This window comes from Oncorhynchus tshawytscha, unplaced genomic scaffold (assembly GCF_018296145.1).
Source record: "Oncorhynchus tshawytscha isolate Ot180627B unplaced genomic scaffold, Otsh_v2.0 Un_contig_11611_pilon_pilon, whole genome shotgun sequence".
In the NCBI taxonomy this organism is placed as follows: Eukaryota; Metazoa; Chordata; class Actinopteri; order Salmoniformes; family Salmonidae; genus Oncorhynchus; species Oncorhynchus tshawytscha.
In genome coordinates, this window is record NW_024609344.1 from 119,923 (window position 1) to 142,476 (window position 22,554).

Consider the following 22,554-nt stretch of genomic DNA (forward strand, 5'->3'; position numbering starts at 1 on the left):
CAGGACGTATAGGTTCGGGAAAGAGGTTAAAGTTCACTCAGGTTACAATTACTGATGATAAAGTCATCTGTCATGTATTTTCCTTTCTGTTTGATGATAAATATATATAGTTAATTATCTTCTTTTGTTGTTGTCTAAGCAAGACCCAGAGGAGACCTGCTACATGTTACATAAGGAGGGCAGGAGAAGGCAGGGGGGTCAAAGGGGTCAAGGGGTCAAAGGATTAGGGGGTGGGGTGATGTCAAAGGTTTCTCTCATGTTCTCCCATTGTGCAGGAAGTCTTCCCATGATGCTCTGAGGTGTGGACGGGACTGTCAGTCTCCTCTCTGCTTGCCACCATACGACGGAGATAGACAGCTAACACTGGACTCACAACGGACCACATGGGCACGTTCCAAAATAAAATGAGTACTGTAGTAGTTGGTAGTGAACCTAAAGAGACCGTACCGACCGTACCGACCAACGGGACCGTCAAAACTAAAACGTTGAGTACAAATCTGTAAAGGAACTGCTTCTTCATTCACAGTTCGGTGGGTTTATTCCCAGGACTGACGGTAAATATCGTTGTGTTCTGTGTCTGATCGGTCCAAACTTCAGATGGACGCTTTTGTTTGTGTGTTTGTTTACTTGAGTTGGTTGTGAGTGTAGCTTCAGCTTCCTGTTGTTGTTGTCCTCTCTACTGGTTGAGTTTGAGGAGGTGTTGAGGAGCATGTTGCTCTTCCTGTTGTTGTTGTCCTCTCTACTGGTTGAGTTTGAGGAGCATGATGCTCTTCCTGTTGTTGTTGTTGTTGTCCTCTCTACTGGTTGAGTTTGAGGAGGTGTTGAGGAGCATGATGCTCTTCCTGTTGTTGTTGTTGTTGTCCTCTCTACTGGTTGAGTTTGAGGAGGTGTTGAGGAGCATGATGCTCTTCCTGTTGTTGTTGTTGTTGTCCTCTCAACTGGTTGAGTTTGAGGAGCATGTTGCTCTTCCTGTTGTTGTTGTTGTTGTCCTCTCTACTGGTTGAGTTTGAGGAGCATGTTGCTCTTCCTGTTGTTGTTGTTGTTGTCCTCTCTACTGGTTGAGTTTGAGGAGCATGATGCTCTTCCTGTTGTTGTTGTTGTTGTCCTCTCTACTGGTTGAGTTTGAGGAGGTGCATGATGCTCTTCCTGTTGTTGTTGTTGTTGTTGTCCTCTCTACTGGTTGAGTTTGAGGAGCATGTTGCTCTTCCTGTTGTTGTTGTCCTCTCTACTGGTTGAGTTTGAGGAGGTGCATGATGCTCTTCCTCTGCTGCCAAGGCAGCAGCTCCTCTTCCTGTGGCACTGTTGTTATTGTCCTCTCTGCTGGCTGGTTGGCTGGCTGCTATGCTGGCGGTCAGGATGCTATTGCTCGGTAAGGTGCTCTCTGGTCTCTCCGTGACAGTGTTTGGAGGCTGGCTGGTTGGGCGAGGGGGCCTGGGACAGATGGGTACCAGAGGGCAGGGTATGGGCGATTGGTACCCCCCCTGGCACCATCCCCTCTAAGCCACCCGGGATCATCCCTGGAGCCATGCCCATCATGCCCGGCGGGTACCTAGGGAGAAGGAGGTTAGAAGTCAGGGTCAAAGGTCATCTGTACTTCACCCAGAGACACACTTCTCTCTCTCTGTCTCTCTCTCTGTCTCTCTCTCTCTCTCTCTCTCTCTCTCTCTCTCTCTCTCTCTCTCTCTCTCTCTCTCTCTCTCTCTCTCTCTCTCTCTCCCTCTCTCCCTCTCTCTCTCTCTCTGTCTCTCTCCCTCTCTCTCTCTCTCTCTCTCTCTCTCTCTCTCTCTCTCTCTCTCCCTCTCTCTCTCCTCTCTCTCTCTCTCTCTCTCTCTCTCTCTCTCTCTCTCTCTCTCTCTCTCCCTCCCCCTCCTCTCTCTCTCTCTCTCTCTCTCTCTCTCTCTCTCTCTCTCTCTCTCTCTCTCTCTCTCTCTCTCTCTCTCTCTCTCTCTCTCTCTCTCTCTCTTCCTCTCCTTCTCTCTACCACATAACACTGAAACAAATATGTTCAGTGCTAACACACATCAGTCTGGAGATCAACAAGCAAGAAGCAGACTGTCCATGTGAACGATTGGAAGTCATGTAGGTGACGTCATGCTTCCTGAACCACACACCTCCTCCTAGTGTCAACATCTAGATCTGCTTAGTGGAAGAGGGGGTCGGTCTGTCTAATGGTAGAGGGGGTTGGTCTGTCTAATGGTAGATGGGGTCGGTCTGTCTAATGGTAGAGGGGGTCGGTCTGTCGAATGGTAGAGGTGGTCGGTCTGTCTAATGGTAGAGGGGGTTGGTCTGTCTAATGGTAGAGGGGGTTGTCTGTCTAATGGTAGAGGGGGTCGGTCTGTCTAATGGTAGAGGGGTTGGTCTGTCTAATGGAAGAGGGGTTGGTCTGTCTAATGGTAGAGGGGGTCGGTCTGTCTAATGGTAGAGGGGTTGGTCTGTCTAATGGAAGAGGGGTAGGTCTGTCTAATGGTAGAGGGGGTCGGTCTGTCTAATGGTAGAGGGGGTTGGTCTGTCTAATGGTAGAGGGGTTGGTCTATCTAATGGTAGAGGGGGTCGGTCTGTCTAATGGTAGAGGGGGTTGGTCTGTCTAATGGTAGAGGGGGTCGGTCTGTCTAATGGTAGAGGGGTTGGTCTGTCTAATGGTAGAGGGGTTGGTCTGTCTAATGGAAGAGTGGGTAGGTCTGTCTAATGGTAGAGGGGTTGGTCTGTATAATGGTAGAGGGGGTCGGTCTGTCTAATGGAAGAGAGGGTAGGTCTGTCTAATGGTAGAGGGGGTCGGTCTGTCTAATGGTAGAGGGGGTAGGTCTGTCTAATGGTAGAGGGGTTGGTCTGTCTAATGGAAGAGTGGGTAGGTCTGTCTAATGGAAGAGGGGTTGGTCTGTCTAATGGTAGAGGGGGTCGGTCTGTCTAATGGTAGAGGGGGTCGGTCTGTCTAATGGTAGAGGGGGTTGGTCTGTCTAATGGTAGAGGGGGTTGGTCTGTCTAATGGAAGAGGGGTAGGTCTGTCTAATGGTAGAGGGGGTCGGTCTGTCTAATGGTAGAGGGGGTCGGTCTGTCTAATGGTAGAGTGGGTCGGTCTGTCTAATGGTAGAGGGGGTCGGTCTGTCTAATGGGGTTGGTCTGTCTAATGGTAGAGGGGGTCGGTCTGTCTGTCTAATGGTAGAGGGGTTGGTCTGTCTAATGGTAGAGGGGGTTGGTCTGTCTAATGGAAGAGTGGGTAGGTCTGTCTAATGGTAGAGGGGTCGGTCTGTCTAATGGTAGAGGGGGTCGGTCTGTCTAATGGTAGAGTGGGTCGGTCTGTCTAATGGTAGAGGGGTTGGTCTGTCTAATGGAAGAGGGGGTCGGTCTGTCTGTCTAATGGTAGAGGGGGTAGGTATATCTAATGGTAGAGGGGGTAGGTCTATCTAATGGTAGAGGGGGTCGGTCTGTCTAATGGTAGAGGGGGTAGGTCTGTCTAATGGTAGAGGGGGTCGGTCTGTCTAATGGTAGATGGGGGTCGGTCTGTCTAATGGTAGAGGGGGTCGGTCTGTCTAATGGTAGAGAGGGGTCGGTCTGTCTAATGGTAGAGGGGGGGGTCGGTCTGTCTAATGGTAGAGGGGGTCGGTCTGTCTAATGGTAGAGGGGGTCGGTCTGTCTAATGGTAGAGGGGGTCGGTCTGTCTAATGGTAGAGGGGGTCGGTCTGTCTAATGGTAGAGGGGTCGGTCTGTCTAATGGTAGAGGGGGTCGGTCTGTCTAATGGTAGAGGGGGTCGGTCTGTCTAATGGTAGAGGGGGTCGGTCTGTCTAATGGTAGAGGGGGTTGGTCTGTCTAATGGAAGAGGGGTCGGTCTGTCTAATGGTAGAGGGGGTTGGTCTGTCTAATGGAAGAGGGGGTCGGTCTGTCTAATGGTAGAGGGGGTCGGTCTGTCTAATGGTAGAGGGGGTCGGTCTGTCTAATGGAAGAGGGGGTCGGTCTGTCTAATGGTAGAGGGGTTGGTCTGTCTAATGGAAGAGGGGGTCGGTCTGTCTAATGGTAGAGGGGTTGGTCTGTCTAATGGTAGATGGGGTCGGTCTGTCTGTCTAATGGTAGAGGGGGTCGGTCTGTCTAATGGTAGAGGGGTTGGTCTGTCTAATGGTAGAGGGGGTCGGTCTGTCTGTCTAATGGTAGAGGGGGTAGGTCTATCTAATGGAAGAGGGGGTCGGTCTGTCTGTCTAATGGTAGAGGGGTAGGTCTATCTAATGGTAGAGGGGGTAGGTCTATCTAATGGTAGAGGGGGTCGGTCTGTCTAATGGTAGAGGGGAGGTCTATCTAATGGTAGAGGGGGTAGGTCTATCTAATGGTAGTCTAATGGGGGTAGGTCTATCTAATGGAAGAGGGGAGGTCTGTCTAATGGTAGAGGGGTAGGTCTGTCTAATGGAAGGGGGACAAGTCTCTCTAATGGTAGAGGGGGTAGGTCTGTCTAATCCAGAGGGGCCTGGCATCTAATGGTGGAGGGGGTCGGTCTCTAATGGTAGAGGGGGTTAGTCTGTCTAATGGTAGAGGGGGTCGGTCTGTCTAATGGAAGAGGGGGTCGGTCTGTCTAATGGTAGAGGGGTTGGTCTGTCTAATGGAAGAGGGGGTCGGTCTGTCTAATGGTAGGGGTCGGTCTGTCTAATGGTAGAGGGGGTCGGTCTGTCTAATGGAAGAGGGGTCGGTCTGTCTAATGGTAGAGGGGGTTGGTCTGTCTAATGGAAGAGGGGGTCGGTCTGTCTAATGGTAGAGGGGGTCGGTCTGTCTAATGGTAGATGGGGTCGGTCTGTCTGTCTAATGGTAGAGGGGGTCGGTCTATCTAATGGTAGAGGGGGTTGGTCTGTCTAATGGTAGAGGGGTTGGTCTGTCTAATGGTAGAGGGGTTGGACTGGCTAATGGTAGAGGGGTTGGTCTGTCTAATGGTAGAGGGGGTCGGTCTGTCTAATGGTAGAGGGGGATGGTCTGTATAATGGTAGAGGGGTTGGTCTGTTGGTCTGTCTAATGGTAGAGGGGTTGGTCTGTAGATGGTAGGGGTAGGTCTGTCTAATGGAAGAGGGGGTCGGTCTGTTCTAGGTCTGTCTAATGGTAGAGGGGGTCGGTCTATCTCTGTTCTAATGGTAGAGGGGGTAGGTCTGTCTAATGGTAGAGGGGGTCGGTCTGTCTAATGGAAGAGGGGTCGGTCTGTCTAATGGTAGAGGGGGGGTCTAATGGAAGAGGGGGTCTGTCTAATGTTACTATGGTAGAGGGGGTCGGTCTGTCTAATGTTAAGGGGGTCGGTCTGTCTAATGGTAGAGGGGTTGGTCTGTCTGTCTGTCTAATGGTAGAGGGGGTTGGTCTGTCTAATGGTAGATGGGGTCGGGTCTGTCTAATGGTAGAGGGGGTCGGTCTGTCTAATGGTAGAGGGGGTTGGTCTGTCTAATGGTAGAGGGGGTTGGTCTGTCTAATGGTAGAGGGGGTTGGTCTGTCTAATGGTAGAGGGGGGGGTAGAGGGGGTCTGTCTAATGGTAGAGGGGTTGGTCTGTCTAATGGTAGGGGGATGGTCTGTTAATGGTAGAGGGGGTTGGTCTGTCTAATGGTAGAGGGGTTGGTCTGTCTAATGGTAGAGGGGGTCGGTCTGTCTAATGGTAGAGGGGTTGGTCTGTCTAATGGTAGAGGGGTTGGTCTGTCTAATGGTAGAGGGGGTTGGTCTGTTCTAGATGGTTAGAGGGGTCGGTCTGTCTAATGGAGAGGGGTTGGTCTGTCTAATGGTAGAGGGGGTTGGTCTGTCTAATGGTAGAGGGGGTTGGTCTGTCTAATGGTAGAGGGGGTCGGTCTGTCTAATGGTAGACGGTCTGTCTAACTAGAGGGGTTCGGTCTGTCTAATGGTAGAGGGGTTCGGTCTGTCTAATGGTAGAGGGGGTCGGTCTGTCTAATGGTACGGTCTGTCTAATGGTAGAGGGGGGGTCGGTCTGTCTAATGGTTACGGTCTGTCTAATGGTAGAGGGGGTCGGTCTGTCTAATGGTAGAGGGGGTCGGTCTGTCTAATGGTAGAGGGGGTCGGTCTGTCTAATGGTAGAGGGTGTCGGTCTGTCTAATGGTAGACCCTGTTGGTCTGTCTAATGGTACCCTGTGGTCTGTCTAATGGTAGAGGGGTTGGTCTGTTACTGGAAGAGTGGGTAGATCTGTCTAATGGTAGAGGGGTTGGTCTGTCTAACTAGAGGGGGTTGGTCTGACCTAATGGTAGAGGGGGTTGGTCTGTCTAATGGTAGAGGGGGTTGGTCTGTTAACTAGAGGGGGTCGGTCTGTCTAATGGTAGAGGGGTTGGTCTGTCTGATGGAAGAGGGGGTACGGTCTGTTAATGGTAGACGGTCTGTCTAATGGTAGACGGTCTGTCTAATGTTAGAGAGGGGTAGGTCTGTCTAATGGTAGACCCTGTTAATGGTAGAGGGGTTGATCTGTCTAATGGTAGAGGGGGTCGGTCTGTCTACTAGACCCTGTTAATGGTAGAGGGGGTCCCTGTCTAATGGTAGAGGGGGTTAGACCCTGTTAATGGTAGAGGGGGTCGGTCTGTCTAATGGTAGAGGGGGTTGGTCACAGAGGAGTAATGGTTGAATAGAGCCCTGCGGAACGAAGTCAAATCTACACAGAAGTTGGTTTATTTCTACACTAAAGGGATGTTTTAAGAGAACAGACCAGAGGGCCGTAACAACATCACAGTCCACAGCAAAAAGGTGAGAAACAGGGAGGTTCTAATCATAGAAATACATTCTGTAGAATGAATGGGAAGACAAGTTCTATAGATTATATTTCTACGGTTGTAGTATATCCAGGCCTGGCAGAAAGAGGCACCGCATCATCACACAGTATTTACCTGAGCGCCAATAGGTACTACATTTTGTCTTGAGGAACACCGGTTGTTAGGGCGTGCAGAGTTTGGTTGGCTTGGCTGTGTGAGAGAAGCACACGGAGGTGGACAGACTGAGATCAGATCAACATCCAGGGAGGTCACATGGTGAAGGAGTAAGAGGTAACGCTGTATCAGGGCTCTCCAACCCTGTTACCCTGTTACCCTGTTACTAGACCCTGTTACTAGACCCTGTTACCCTGTTACTAGACCCTGTTACCCTGTTACTAGACCCTGTTACTAGACCCTGTTACCCTGTTACTAGACCCTGTTACCCTGTTACTAGACCCTGTTACCCTGTTACTAGACCCTGTTACCCTGTTACTAGACCCTGTTACCCTGTTACTAGACCCTGTTACCCTGTTACTAGACCCTGTTACCCTGTTACTAGACCCTGTTACTAGACCCTGTTACCCTGTTACTAGACCCTGTTACTAGACCCTGTTACCCTGTTACTAGACCCTGTTACTAGACCCTGTTACCCTGTTACTAGACCCTGTTACCCTGTTACTAGACCCTGTTACTAGACCCTGTTACTAGACCCTGTTACTAGACCCTGTTACCCTGTTACTAGACCCTGTTACTAGACCCTGTTACTAGACCCTGTTACTAGACCCTGTTTACCCTGTTACTAGACCCCTTACTACCCTGTTAATAGACCCTGTTACTAGACCCTGTTACTAGACCCTGTTACCCTGTTACTAGACCCTGTTACCCTGTTACTAGACCCTGTTACCCTGTTACTAGACCCTGTTACTAGACCCTTCTACACTGTTACTAGACCCTGTTACTAGACCCTGTTACTAGACCCTGTTACTAGACCCTGTTACTAGAGCTGTCCTGTTACTAGAGCCCTGTTACTAGACCCTGTTACTAGACCCTGTTACTAGACCCTGTTACTAGACCCTGTTACTAGACCCTGTTACTAGACCCTGTTACTAGACCCTGTTACTAGACCCTGTTACTAGACCCTGTTACTAGACCCTGTTACTAGACCCTGTTACTAGACCCTGTTACTAGACCCTTTTACTAGACCCAGTTACCCTGTTACTAGACCATGTTACTAGACCCTGTTACTAGACCCTGTTACCCTGTTACTAGACCCTGTTACTAGACCCTTCTATACTGTTACTAGACCCTGTTACTAGAGATGTCCTGTTACTAGACCCTGTTACTAGACCCTTCTACACTGTTACTAGACCCTGTTACTAGACCCTGTTACTAGACCCTGTTACTAGACCCTGTTACTAGACCCTGTTACTAGACCCTGTTACTAGACCCTGTTACTAGACCCTGTTACTAGACCCTGTTACAAGACCCTGTTAATAGACCCTATTACTAGACCCTGTTACTCGAACCTGTTACTAGACCCTATTACCTGACCCTGTTACTAGACCCTGTTACTAGACCCTTTTACTAGACCCTGTTACCCTGTTACTAGACCATGTTACTAGACCCTGTTACTAGACCATGTTACTAGACGCTGTTACTAGAGCTGTCCTGTTACTAGACCCTGTTACTAGACCCTGTTACTAGACCATGTTACCCTGTTACTAGACCCTGTTACCCTGTTACTAGACCCTGTTACTAGACCCTGTTACCCTGTTACTAGACCCTGTTACCCTGTTACTAGACTATGTTACTAGACCCTGTTACTAGACCCTGTTACTATACCCTGTTACTAGACCCTGTTACTAGACCCTGTTACTAGACCCTGTTACTAGACCCAGTTACTAGACCCTGTTACTAGACCCTGTTACTAGACCCTGTTACCCTGTTACTAGACCCTGTTACTACAGCTGTCCTGTTACTAGAGCTGTCCTGTTAAAATGGTATCTCTCCAGGAACAGGGTTGGAGTTAAAACCTACAGGAGGGTCTCTCTCCAGGAACAGGGTTGGAGTTACAACCTACAGGAGGGTCACTCTCCAGGAACAGGGTTGGAGTTAAAACCTACAGGAGGGTATCACTCCAGGAACAGGGTTAGAGTTAAAACCTACAGGAGGGTATCTCTCCAGGAACAGGGTTGGAGTTAAAACCTACAGGAGGGTATCTCTCCAGGAACAGGGTTGGAGTTACAACCTACAGGAGGGTTTCTCTCCAGGAACAGGGTTGGAATTAAAACCTACAGGAGGGTCTCTCTCCAGGAACAGGGTTGGAAATAAAACCTACAGGAAGGAGGGTATCTCTCCAGGAACAGGGAACAGGGTTGGAGTTAAAACCTACAGGAAGGAGGGTATCTCTCCAGGAACAGGGTTGGAGTTAAAACCTACAGGAAGGAGGGTATCTCTCCAGGAACAGGGAACAGGGTTGGAGTTAAAACCTACAGGAAGGAGGGTATCTCTCCAGGAACAGGGTTGGAGTTAAAACCTACAGGAAGGAGGGTATCTCTCCAGGAACAGGGAACAGGGTTGGAGTTAAAACCTACAGGAAGGAGGGTATCTCTCCAGGAACAGGGAACAGGGTTGGAGTTAAAACCTACAGGAAGGAGGGTATCTCTCCAGGAACAGGGAACAGGGTTGGAGTTAAAACCTACAGGAAGGAGGGTATCTCTCCAGGAACAGGGAACAGGGTTGGAGTTAAAACCTACAGGAAGGAGGGTATCTCTCCAGGAACAGGGTTCTACTACATTCTAAGAAAAACATAACATTGACATCTCTATTCATGTTTTTTTTTAACTGAGAGTTTCATTATCTCAAACCGTCTTTATGTGCCTGTAAATGTCCATGTATTTCAGAAATGTATCTGACTGCTGTAAGGAACTAGTCAAGATATCCAGGACTATGAAAATAACTTTAGAAACCTATATGTCAAGTGGTGAAATGAGCAATAAAATAAGATGATGATGTGTGTGTGTGTGTGTCACACAGTAGATGTCACACTTGTCGCTGTGCTTCCTCAGCCTACCTGTAGGCGGTGCCATTGAGCTCTGGGTGGACACCTTGCTGGTCCATTACTGCCCACGGTCCTGTGGTCACAAAGAACTCCTTATTCACACAGTTTCTTAGGCTGTCAGGGATGCGGCCTGCGATGAAGAGAGGGAGGGAGAGAGAGAGAAAGTGGGGAGATGGAGGGAGGAGAGGGAGATAGATTTAAGAAATGTGGAGAGAGAGAGAGGTAAAGACAGAGACAGAGAGAGGTAAAGAGAGAGGTAAAGAGAGAGGTAAAGACAGAGAGAGGTAAAGAGAGAGAGAGACAGAGAGAGGTAAAGAGAGAGACAGAGAGAGGTAAAGACAGAGAGAGGTAAAATTAAGCCATAACTTGTAGAGTGATTAAACATTTAACATTAGATGTTAACTATGGGATGGAGATATGTTAGCTATGGAATGGGTAGATGTTAGCTATGGGATGGGTAGATGTTAATGGGATTAGATGCCATAACTATGGAATAGAGTGGGATTAAACATTTAACATTAGATGTTAACTATGGGATGGAGATATGTTAGCTATGGGATGGGTAGATGTTAGCTATGGGATGGGTAGATGTTAGCTATGGGATGGGTAGATGTTAGCTATGGGATGGAGAGATGTTAGCTATGGGATGGAGAGATGTTAGCTATGGGATGGGTAGATGTTAGCTATGGGATGGGTAGATGTTAGCTATGGGATGGGTAGATGTTAGCTATGGGATGGGTAGATGTTAGCTATGGGATGGAGAGATGTTAGCTTAAGAAGGATAGAAATTCCACAAATTAACTTTTAACAAGGCACACATGTTAATTGAAATGCATTCCAGGTGACTAGCTCATGCAGCTGGTTGAGAGAATGCCAAGAGTGTGCAAAGCTGTCATCAAGGCAAAGGGGTGGCTACTTTGAAGAATCTCAAATAAATATAAAATATATTTTTAACACTTTCGTTTGGTTACTAAATGATTCCATATGTGTTTATTTCATAGTTTTATTGTTTTCACTATTATTCTACAATGTAGAAAATTAGTAAAACATTTAATAAAAACCCTTGAATGAGAAGGTGTTGTAAAACCTTTGACCGGTAGTGTGGCCTGGCAACACAATCACTAATTAAAGTTGTTATTTCACAATGTGGATGTTATCTGGGAAGCAAGGGCTGGATCCCAAATGGCACCCTATTCCCTATATAGTGCACTACTTTATACTACAGCCCTATTCCCTATATAGTGCACTAATTTATACTGCAGCCCTATTCCCTATATAGTGCACTACTTTATACTACAGCCCTATTCCCTATATAGTGCACTAATTTATACTACAGCCCTATTCCCTATATAGTGCACTACTTTATAAACTGGTTTACAGCCCTATTCCCTACAATAGTGAAAACTACTTTATACTACAGCCCTATTCCCTGATATAGTGCACAATACTTTATACTACTGGGAAGCCCTATTCCCTATATAGTGCACTAATTTATACTGCAGCCCTATTCCCTATATAGTGCACTACTTTATACTACAGCCCTATTCCCTATATAGTGCACTACTTTATACTACAGCCCTATTCCCTATATAGTGCACTACTTTATACTACAGCCCTATTCCCTATATAGTGCACTACTTTATACTGCAGCCCTATTCCCTATATAGTGCACTACTTTATACTACAGCCCTATTCCCTATATAGTGCACTACTATTGACATGAAGTCTGGTTTGAAGTTGTGTACTACAACCCTGCTGGGGAACAGGGTTCCTGACTAGTGAGGTGCTGGGGAACAGGGTTCCTGACTAGTGAGGTGCTGGGGAACAGGGTTCCTGACTAGTGAGGTGCTGGGGAACAGGGTTCCTGACTAGTGAGGTGCTGGGGAACAGGGTTCCTGACTAGTGAGGTGCTGGGGAACAGGGTTCCTGACTAGTGAGGTGCTGGGGAACAGGGTCCCTGACTAGTGAGGTGCTGGGGAACAGGGTTCCTGACTAGTGAGGTGCTGGGGAACAGGGTTCCTGACTAGTGAGGTGCTGGGGAACAGGTGTACCGCTGATGGCTCTTCGTATCTCGGTGGCAGCTGCCTCTCTCATCTCCAGAGAAGCCTGTTCACTGTACCAGGCTGTGTGTGGTGTACAGATCAGGTTGGGAGCATCCTTCAGAGGGCCTGTAGCAAAACTAGAGAGAGGGGAAGGTTGGGGGGTGGAGGGGTGGTTGTAGAGAGAACAAGTATCAGACCCAAATCAGGCAGTGGCCTCTTCATCTAATCTCCTTTCCTCATCTCCTCCTTTCATCTCCTCCCTTCATTTCCTCCTCTCTTCATCTCCTCATCTCATCTCCTCATCTCCTCTCCATCCCTGAGATGCTGAGACTTCCTCTCCTTCTTCTTCCCTCAGTCCTCCCAACTCACCCTCCTGGTCCTAGGGTTGTGTGTGAAGGTGTCACTGATATGAGCCACTGTAGTGTGGGATTACAGGTCCTCTGTTGACGTCTTGTTGATGTGTGTTCACAGTAGAACCATATCTCCCTGACAACATATCTCCCTGACAACATATCTCCCTGACAACATATCTCCCTGACAACATAACTCCCTGACAACATATCTCCCTGACAACATATCTCCCTGACAACATATCTCCCTGACAACATATCTCCCTGACAACATATCTCCCTGACAACATAACTCCCTGACAACATATCTCCCTGACAACATAACTCCCTGACAACATATCTCCCTGACAACATAACTCCCTGACAACAGATCTCCCTGACAACATATCGCCTGACAACATAACTCCCTGACAACATATCTCCCTGACAACATATCTCCCTGACAACATATCTCCCTGACACATATCTCCCTGACAACATAACTCCCTGACAACATATCTCCCTGACAACATATCTCCCTGACAACATATCTCCCTGACAACATATCTCCCTGACAACATATCTCCCTGACAACATATCTCCCTGACAACATATCTCCCTGACAACATATCTCCCTGACAACATAACTCCCTGACAACATATCTCCCTGACAACATATCTCCCTGACAACATAACTCCCTGACAACATATCTCCCTGACAACATAACTCCCTGACAACATATCTCCCTGACAACATATCTCCCTGACACCAGATCTCCCTGACAACATATCGCCTGACAACATAACTCCCTGACAACATATCTCCCTGACAACATAACTCCCTGACAACATATCTCCCTGACACCATATCTCCCTGAAACCACATCTCCCTGAAACCACATCTCCCTGACAACATAACTCCCTGACAACATATCTCCCTGACAGCATATCTCCCTGACACCATATCTCCCTGACACCATATCTCCCTGACACCAGAACTCCCTGACACCATATCTCCCTGACACGATATCTCCCTGACAACATATCTCCCTGACACCATATCTCCCTGACAACATATCTCCCTGACAACATATCTCCCTGACACCAGAACTCCCTGACACCATATGGTGGTAGCAGGTGTTACTGTCAGGTAAACTATACTGAGGTGTTACTGTCAGGTAAACTATACTGAAATCAAATCAAATTTGATTTGTCACATACACATGGTTAGCAGATGTTAATGCGAGTGTAGCGAAATGCTTGTGCTTCTAGTTCCGACAATGCAGTAATAACGAGCAAGTAATCTAACTAACAATTCAAAAAAAAACTACTGTCATACACAGTGTAAGGGGATAAAGAATATGTACATAAGGATATATGAATGAGTGATGGTACAGAGCAGCTAGGCAAGATACAGTAGATGATATCGAGTACAGTATATACATATGAGATGAGTATGTAAACCAAGTGGCATAGTTAAAGTGGCTAGTGATACATGTATTACATAAGGATGCAGTCGATGATATAGAGTACAGTATCAACGTATGCATATGAGATGAACAATGTAGGGTAAGTAACATTATATAAGGTAGCATTGTTTAAAGTGGGTAGTGATATATTTACATCATTTCCCATCAATTCCCATGATTAAAGTGGCTGGAGTAGAGTCAGTGTCATTGACAGTGTGTTGGCAGTAGCCACTCAATGTTAGTGGTGGCTGTTTAACAGTCTGATGGCCTTGAGATAGAAGCTGTTTTTCAGTCTCTCGGTCCCAGCTTTGATGCACCTGTACTGACCTCCTTCTGGATGGCAGCGGGGTGAACAGGCAGTGGCTCGGGTGGTTGATGTCCTGATGATCTTTATGACCTTCCTGTAGCATCGGGTGGTGTAGGTGTCCTGGAGGGCAGGTAGTTTGCCCCGGTGATGCGTTGTGCAGACCTCACTACCCTCTGGAGAGCCTTACGGTTGAGGGCGGTGCAGTTGCCATACCAGGCGGTGATACAGCCCGCCAGGATGCTCTCGATTGTGCATCTGTAGAAGTTTGTGAGTGCTTTTGGTGACAAGCCAAATTTCTTCAGCCTCCTGAGGTTGAAGAGGCGCTGCTGCGCCTTCCTCACGATGCTGTCTGTGTGAGTGGACCAATTCAGTTTGTCTGTGATGTGTATGCCGAGGAACTTAAAACTTGCTACCCTCTCCACTACTGTTCCATCGATGTGGATGGGGGGTGTTCCCTCTGCTGTTTCCTGAAGTCCACAATCATCTCCTTAGTTTTGTTGACGTTGAGTGTGAGGTTATTTTCCTGACACCACACTCCGAGGGCCCTCACCTCCTCACCCTCCCTGTAGGCCGTCTCGTCGTTGTTGGTAATCAAGCCTACCACTGTTGTGTCGTCCGAACCAAACTTGATGATTGAGTTGGACGTGCATGGCCACGCAGTCGTGGGTGAACAGGGAGTACAGGAAGGGCTCAGAACGCACCCTTGTGGGGCCCCAGTGTTGAGGATCAGCGGGGAGGAGATGTTCTACCCTCACCACCTGGGGGCGGTCCGTCTGAAGTCCAGTACCCCTGCACAGGGCGGGGTCGAGACCCAGGGTCTCGAGCTTGATGACATATCTTGGAGGGTACTATGGTGTTGAATGCCGAGCTGTATCGATGAACAGCATTCTCACATAGGTATTCCTCTTGTCCAGATGGGTTAGGGCAGTGTGCAGTGTGGTTGAGATTGCATCGTCTGTGGACCTATTTGGGCGGTAAGCAAATTGGAGTGGGTCAAGGGTGACAACAGGTAGGGTGGAGGTGATATGGTCCTTGACTAGTCTCTCAAAGCACTTCATGATGACGGATGTAAGTGCTGACGGGCATAGTCGTTTAGCTCAGTTACCTTAGCTTTCTTGGGAACAGGAACAATGGTGGCCCTCTTGAAGCATGTGGGAACAGCAGACTGGTATAGGGATTGATTGAATATGTCCGTAACACACCGGCCAGCTGGTCTGCGCATGCTCTGAGGGCGCGGCTGGGGAAACCGTCTGGGCCTGCAGCCTTGCGAGGGTTAACACGTTTAAATGTCTTACTCATACTGAAGGATAGACCGCATGTTTCCGTTGCAGGCCGTGTCAGTGGCACTGTATTGTCCTCAAATCGGGCAAAAAGTTATTTAGTCTGCCTGGGAGCAAGACATCCTGGTCCGTGACTGGGCTGGGTTTCTTCCTGAGTCCGTGATTGACTGTAGACCCTGCCACATACCTCTTGTGTCTGAGCCGTTGAATTGAGATTCTACTTTGTTTACTGAGGTGTTACTGTCAGGTAAACTATACTGAGGTGTTACTGTCAGGTAAACTATACTGAGGTGGTACTATCAGGTTAACTATATCCTCATCCACTGTGTGTCTCACTTCAATGGTTCTGTAGAGAGGACGTCCACTTGTGTGTGTGTGTGTGTGTGTGTGTGCTCGTACATTCATGCACTGTGTCTCACCTGAAGGGTTCTATCTCGTGCACGTCCAGGGCAGCACCACGTATCCTCCCCTCCTTCAGGGCCTGAGCCAGGGCCTTCTCATCCACCAGCCCTCCCCGCGCTGCATTCACCAGGAACGCTCCTTGACGCATCTAGAAGGATCGGGGGGAGAGAAAGATAAGAGAGAGAGAAGAGGGGGGGGGATTGATTTTGTCTAAAGAGGGGCGCCATCAACATGTAGTTTTTACAAAGAATTTGTTTGCGTCCTTCTTTTAAGTATCTTAATACAGATGACCTACTGATAGAGCAGGAGAAGAGAGACTAGAATAGAGATGACCTACTGATAGAGCTGGAGAAGAGAGACTAGAATAGAGATGACCTACTGATAGAGCTGGAGAAGAGAGACTAGAATAGAGATGACCTACTGATAGAGCTGGAGAAGAGAGACTAGAATAGAGATGACCTACTGATAGAGCTGGAGAAGAGAGACTAGAATAGAGATGACCTACTGATAGAGCTGGAGAAGAGAGACTATAATAGAGATGACCTACTGATAGAGCTGGAGAAGAGAGACTATAATATAGATGACCTACTGATAGAGCTGGAGAAGAGAGACTATAATAGAGATGACCTACTGATAGAGCTGGAGAAGAGAGACTAGAATAGAGATGACCTACTGATAGAGCTGGAGAAGAGAGACTATAATATAGATGACAAACTGATAGAGCTGAGAGACTAGAATAGAGATGACTGATAGAGCTAGACTAGAATAGAGATGACCTACTGATAGAGCAGGAGAAGAGAGACTATAATATAGATGACAAACTGATAGAGCTGGAGAAGAGAGAGAGATGACCTACTGATAGAGCTGGAGAAGAGAGAATAGAGATGACCTACTGATAGAGCTGGAGAAGAGAGACTAGAATATAGATGACCTACTGATAGAGCTGGAGAAGAGAGACTAGAATAGAGATGACCTACTGATAGAGCTGGAGAAGAGAGACTAGAATAGAGATGACCTACTGATAGAGCTGGAGAAGAGAGACTAGAATAGAGATGACCTACTGATAGAGCTGGAGAAGAGAGACTAGAATAGAGATGACCTACTGATAGAGCTGGAGAAGAGAGACTAGAATAGAGATGACCTACTGATAGAGCTGGAGAAGAGAGACTATAATAGAGATGACCTACTGATAGAGCTGGAGAAGAGACTAGAATATATTTGACGCTCCACTAAATGCTCTACTGAAGACATGACGAGCCGAGCACCTGGGCAACACATGCACATGCAAATATGTCTGTCTCATCCCCATGGAGACACATGCACACGCAAATATGTCTGTCTTATCCCCATGGAGACACATGCACACGCAAATATGTCTGTCTCATCCCCATGGAGACACATGCACACGCAAATATGTCTGTCTCATCCCCATGGAGACACATCTACACCTGAGGGAAATCAGCTCTGAAGGATGACTGTCAAAAGTGCTTTAAGAGTTGTGTGTGTGTGGGGACATCCCAAATGGGACCCTATTCCCTTGATAGTGCACTACTTGGCTCAGCTCACATAGTTGGCTGTAGATGGGGACATCCCAAATGGGACCCTATTCCCTTGATAGTGCACTACTTGGCTCAGCTCACATAGTTGGCTGTAGATGGGGACATCCCAAATGGGACCCTATTCCCTTGATAGTGCACTACTTGGCTCAGCTCACATAGTTGGCTGTAGATGGGGACATCCCAAATGGGACCCTATTCCCTTGATAGTGCACTACTTGGCTCAGCTCACATAGTTGGCTGTAGATGGGGACATCCCAAATGGGACCCTATTCCCTTGATAGTGCACTACTTGGCTCAGCTCACATAGTTGGCTGTAGATGGGGACATCCCAAATGGGACCCTATTCCCTTGATAGTGCACTACTTGGCTCAGCTCACATAGTTGGCTGTAGATGGGGACATCCCAAATGGGACCCTATTCCCTTGATAGTGCACTACTTGGCTCAGCTCACATAGTTGGCTGTAGATGGGGACATCCCAAATGGGACCCTATTCCCTTGATAGTGCACTACTTGACTCAGCTCACATAGTTGGCTGTAGATGGGGACATCCCAAATGGGACCCTATTCCCTTGATAGTGCACTACTTGGCTCAGCTCACATAGTTGGCTGTAGATGGGGACATCCCAAATGGGACCCTATTCCCTTGATAGTGCACTACTTGGCTCAGCTCACATAGTTGGCTGTAGATGGGGACATCCCAAATGGGACCCTATTTCCTTTGATAGTGCACTACTTGACTCAGCTCACAGAGTTGGCTGTAGATGGGGACATCCCAAATGAACCCTAGTCCCAAATGGGACCCTATTCCCTTGATAGGGCACTACGTTGAGGACAAGATGACAGTTGATAACTATACTAGACACAACAAAAATAAATAAAAAACTGCTAGCGAGAAAAACAACAGCTCCAGAAAAATCCAATTAATATTCTTGGAAGAAACTCACTAAGTTTTAAGAAACTGTAATCCCTTAAATCTAGACACAATACGGAATCCACGACATGAAAAGCCCTCGCACTGTCAGTCATCCTTTTATTACACACACACACACACACACACACACACACACACACACACACACACACACACACACACACACACACAGACACACACACACTTGACACACACACACACACACACACACACACACACACACACACACACACGATAAGAAGATGCAGGCTTGAGAGAACAACGAAGAAGAGACACAGACACAGGAGAGGAGTTAAGAACTGGGTTAAGAGATAGAGCCTTCTCTATTCTGTTGTTCTCCTTCAGACAGCTCTTCAATGCTCTCTCTCTCTCTCTCTCTGTCTCTCTCTCTCTCTCTCTCTGTCTCTCTCTCTCTCTGTCTCTCTCTCTGTCTCAGATGTGAAGTCAACCAGAAAGAATAGAAACACAGAAAATAAGAGGAAACTGAGATAAGAGGTGTAATTCTCCTCTCCTCCACCAGGTGGCAGACCAGACAGACCAGATGGGGTATTGTTGTTTTGACAGCAGCTCTGAGCAGTGAAGTCACCCTGAGAGTCAGAGTAAACTGAGATAAGAGGTGTAATTCTCCTCTCTTCCACCAGGTGGCAGACTAGACAGGGTCTGGTGTTATTGTATTAACACAGCAATAACATTTCCTTAAGTAAGTACTTAAGTAAAAATACTTTAAAGTACTACTTAAGTCGTTTTCTGGGGATCTGTACTTTACTATTGATATTTTTGACAACGTTTACATCACGACATATGAGGATAATACAGTGCCACTGTCGCGGCCTGCTAAAAAGGACTGCCCCCCCCCTCCTCTCCTTCTCCTAACCCTAACAAGGACTGCCCCCCTCCTCTCCTTCTCCTAACCCTAACAAGGACTGCCCCCCCCTCCTCTCCTTCTCCTAACCCTAACAAGGACTGCCCCCCCCTCCTCTCCTTCTCCTAACCCTAACAAGGACTGCCCCCCCCTCCTCTCCTTCTCCGTGGCCCGACGTGAGGAAAACATTTAAACGTGTTAACCCTCGCAAGGCTGCCGGCCCAGACGGCATCCCTAGCCGTGTCCTCAGAGCATGCACAGACCAGCTGGCTGGTGTGTTTTACGGACATATTCAATCTCTCCCTATCCCAGTCTGCTGTTCCCACATGCTTCAAGAGGGCCACCATTGTTCCTGTACCCAAGAAGGCAAAGATAGTCATTTAGTTCAGTTATCGCCCCGTAGCACTCACTTCTGTCATCATGAAGTGCTTTGAGAGACTAGACAAGGATCATATCACCTCCACCCTACCTGACACCCTAGACCCACTCCAATTTGCTTACCGCCCAAGTAGGTCCTCAGACGATGCAATCTCAACCACACTGCACACTGCCCTAACCCATATGGACAAGAGGAATACCTATGTGAGAATGCTGTTCATCGACTACAGCTCAGCATTTAACACCATAGTACCCTCCAAGCTCATCATCAAGCTCGAGACCCTGGGTCTCGACCCCGCCCTGTGCAACTGGGTACTGGACTTCCTGACGGGCCGCCCCCAGGTGGTGAAGGTAGGAAACAACATCTCTACTTTGCTGACCCTCAACACTGGGGCCCCACAAGGGTGCGTTCTGAGCCCTCTCCTGTACTCCCTGTTCACCCACGACTGCGTGGCCACGCACGCCTCCAACTCAATCATCAAGTTTGCAGACAACACTACAGTAGTGGGCTTGATTACCAACAACGACGAGACGGCCTACAGGGAGGAGGTGAGGGCCCTCGGAGTGTGGTGTCAGGAAAATAACCTCACACTCAATGTCAACAAAACAAAGGAGATGATTGTGGACTTCAGGAAACAGCAGAGGGAACACCCCCATCCACATCGATGGAACAGTAGTGGAGAGGGTAGCAAGTTTTAAGTTCCTGGGCATACACATCACAGACAAACTGAAGTGGTCCATCCACAGAGACAGTGTGGTGAAGAAGGTGCAGCAGCGCCTCTTCAACCTCAAGATACTGAAGAAATATGGCTTGTCACCTAAGACCCTCACAAACTTTTACAGATGCACAATCGAGAGCATCCTGGCGGGCTGTATCACCGCCTGGTACGGCAACTGCTCCTCCCACAACCGTAAGGCTCTCCAGAGGGTAGTGAGGTCTGCACAACGCATCACCGGGGGCAAACTACCTGCCCTCCAGGACACCTACACCACCCGATGCACAGGAAGGCCATAAAGATCATCAAGGACAACAACCACCCGAGCCACTGCCTGTTCACCCCGCTGTCATCCAGAAGGCGAGGTCAGTACAGGTGCATCAAAGCTGGGACCGAGACACTGAAAAACAGCTTCTATCTCAAGGCCATCAGACTGTTAAATACCAGACTGATAAACAACCATCACTAACTCAGAGAGGCTGCTGCCTACACTGAGACCAAATCACTGGCCACTTTAATAAATGGATCACTAGTCACTTTATAAAATGCCACTTTAATAATGTTTACATGTCTTACATTACTCATATCATATGTACACTACCGTTCAAAAGTTTGAGGTCACCTTGTTTTTGAAAGAAAAGCACATTGTTTGTCCATTAAAATAACATCAAACTGATCAGAAATACAGTGTAGACATTGTTAATGTTGTAAATGACTATTGTCGCTGGAAACAGCTGACTTTTAATGGAATATCTACATAGGTGTACAGAGGCCCATTATCAGCAACCATCACTCCTGTGTTCCAATGGCACGTTGTGTTAGCTAATACAAGTTTATCATTTTAAAAGGCTAATTGATCATTAGAAAACACTTTTGCAATTATATTAGCACAGCTGAAAACTGTTGTTCTGATTAAAGAAGCAATAAAACTGTCCTTCTTTAGACTAGTTGAGTATCTGGAGCATCAGCATTTGTGGGTTCGATGTCAGGCTCAAACTGGCCAGAAACAAAGACTTTTCTTCTGAAATCCGTCAGTCTCTTCTTGTTCTGAGAAATGAAGGCTATTCCATGTGAGAAATTGCCAAGAAACTGAAGATCTGGTACAACGCTGTGTACTACTCCCTTCACAGAACAGAGCAAACTGGCTCTAACCCGAATAGAAAGAGGAGTGGGAGGCCCCGGTGCACAACTGAGCAAGAGGACGAGTACATTAGTGTCTAGTTTGAGAAACAGATGCCTCACAAGTCTTCATGAAATAGTACCCGCAAAACACCAGTCTCAACGTCAACAGTGAAGAGGTGACTCCGGGATGCTGGCCTTCTAGGCAGAGTTGGTAGTTTATAATGATAATATATAATATATATAAGGATGATGAGGTGTTCAGGACAGTCTGAGGAATAACTATATGAATGAATAACTCATATTAATAACTATATGAATGAATTACTCATTAATAACTATATGAATTAATAACTCATTAATAACTATATGAATTAATAACCCATATTAATAACTATATTAATTAATAACTCATATTAATAACTATATGAATGAATTAATAACCCATAGTAATCTATACAAATGAATTACCCGTATTAATAACTATATGAATTAATAACTCATTAGTAACAGTATGAAGTAATAACTCATATTAATAACTACATGAATTAATAACCCATATTAATAACCGTATGAATTAATAACCCATATTAATAACTCTATGAATTTATAACCCATATTAATAACTATATGAATGAATGACACAGTAATACATATATGAATTCATAACTCATATTAATAACTGACTGGGAGTCAGTGAGTTATACCATAAAGGTCAAAGGTCAGCTGTCCTCTCTACCTGTTTGATGGTGAAGTCGTTGATGAGATGGTGGTTGTGTTCGTTGAGGTTGCAGTGCAGAGACACGCAGTCTGACTGGTAGAGCAGGTCTTGTAGGGTGTAGACGCGCTGGACGCCCAGGGAACGCTCCAAGCCGTCCTGCAGGTAGGGGTCGTAGAAGATCACGTTGAAGCCAAACACCTTGGCTCGCACAGCCACCGCCTGACCCGAACGACCTACACGCACAGAGACAGAGGAGAGAGAATGGTTTAGTCACAACATCAACATCACACACACACACACACACACACACACACACACACACACACACACACACACACACACACACACACACACACACACACACACACACATCACCTTACAAATAGCCAAGCCATAGTGTGTGTGTCCTGTCTCATCTCAGTGTGGGATGGGCAGCCAGATGGAGGAGCTCTCTGTTCCCTCTCTCTCGGTTCTCTCCTCTCTGTTCTCTCTGAGAGGAACAGACACAGCTGCAGCTCTCACTGACGCCGGAGCAGACAGAGAGAATGAAAGACCTGGTCACACGGCCTGTGTGTGTCCGTGTCCCTGGCCATAGGGCCTGTGTGTGTCCGTGTCCCTGGCCATAGGGCCTGTGTGTGTCCGTGTCCCTGGCCATAGGGCCTGTGTCTGTCCCTGT

At 47.4% G+C, this 22,554-nt stretch overlaps 1 protein-coding gene across 1 annotated transcript; it reads right to left on the reverse strand.

Moving 5' to 3' along the window:
- Positions 1-724: 724 nt before the first annotated feature.
- Positions 725-22,147, reverse strand: LOC121844635 (C-terminal-binding protein 2-like; the record flags this gene model as incomplete). Its single annotated transcript, XM_042314933.1, has 5 exons — positions 725-1,549; positions 9,775-9,892; positions 11,814-11,941; positions 15,609-15,739; positions 21,897-22,147. Coding segments are annotated over 5 exons (818 nt in total), but the record flags the coding sequence as incomplete, so codon positions are not given.
- Between the last annotated feature and the right edge of the window lie 407 nt (positions 22,148-22,554).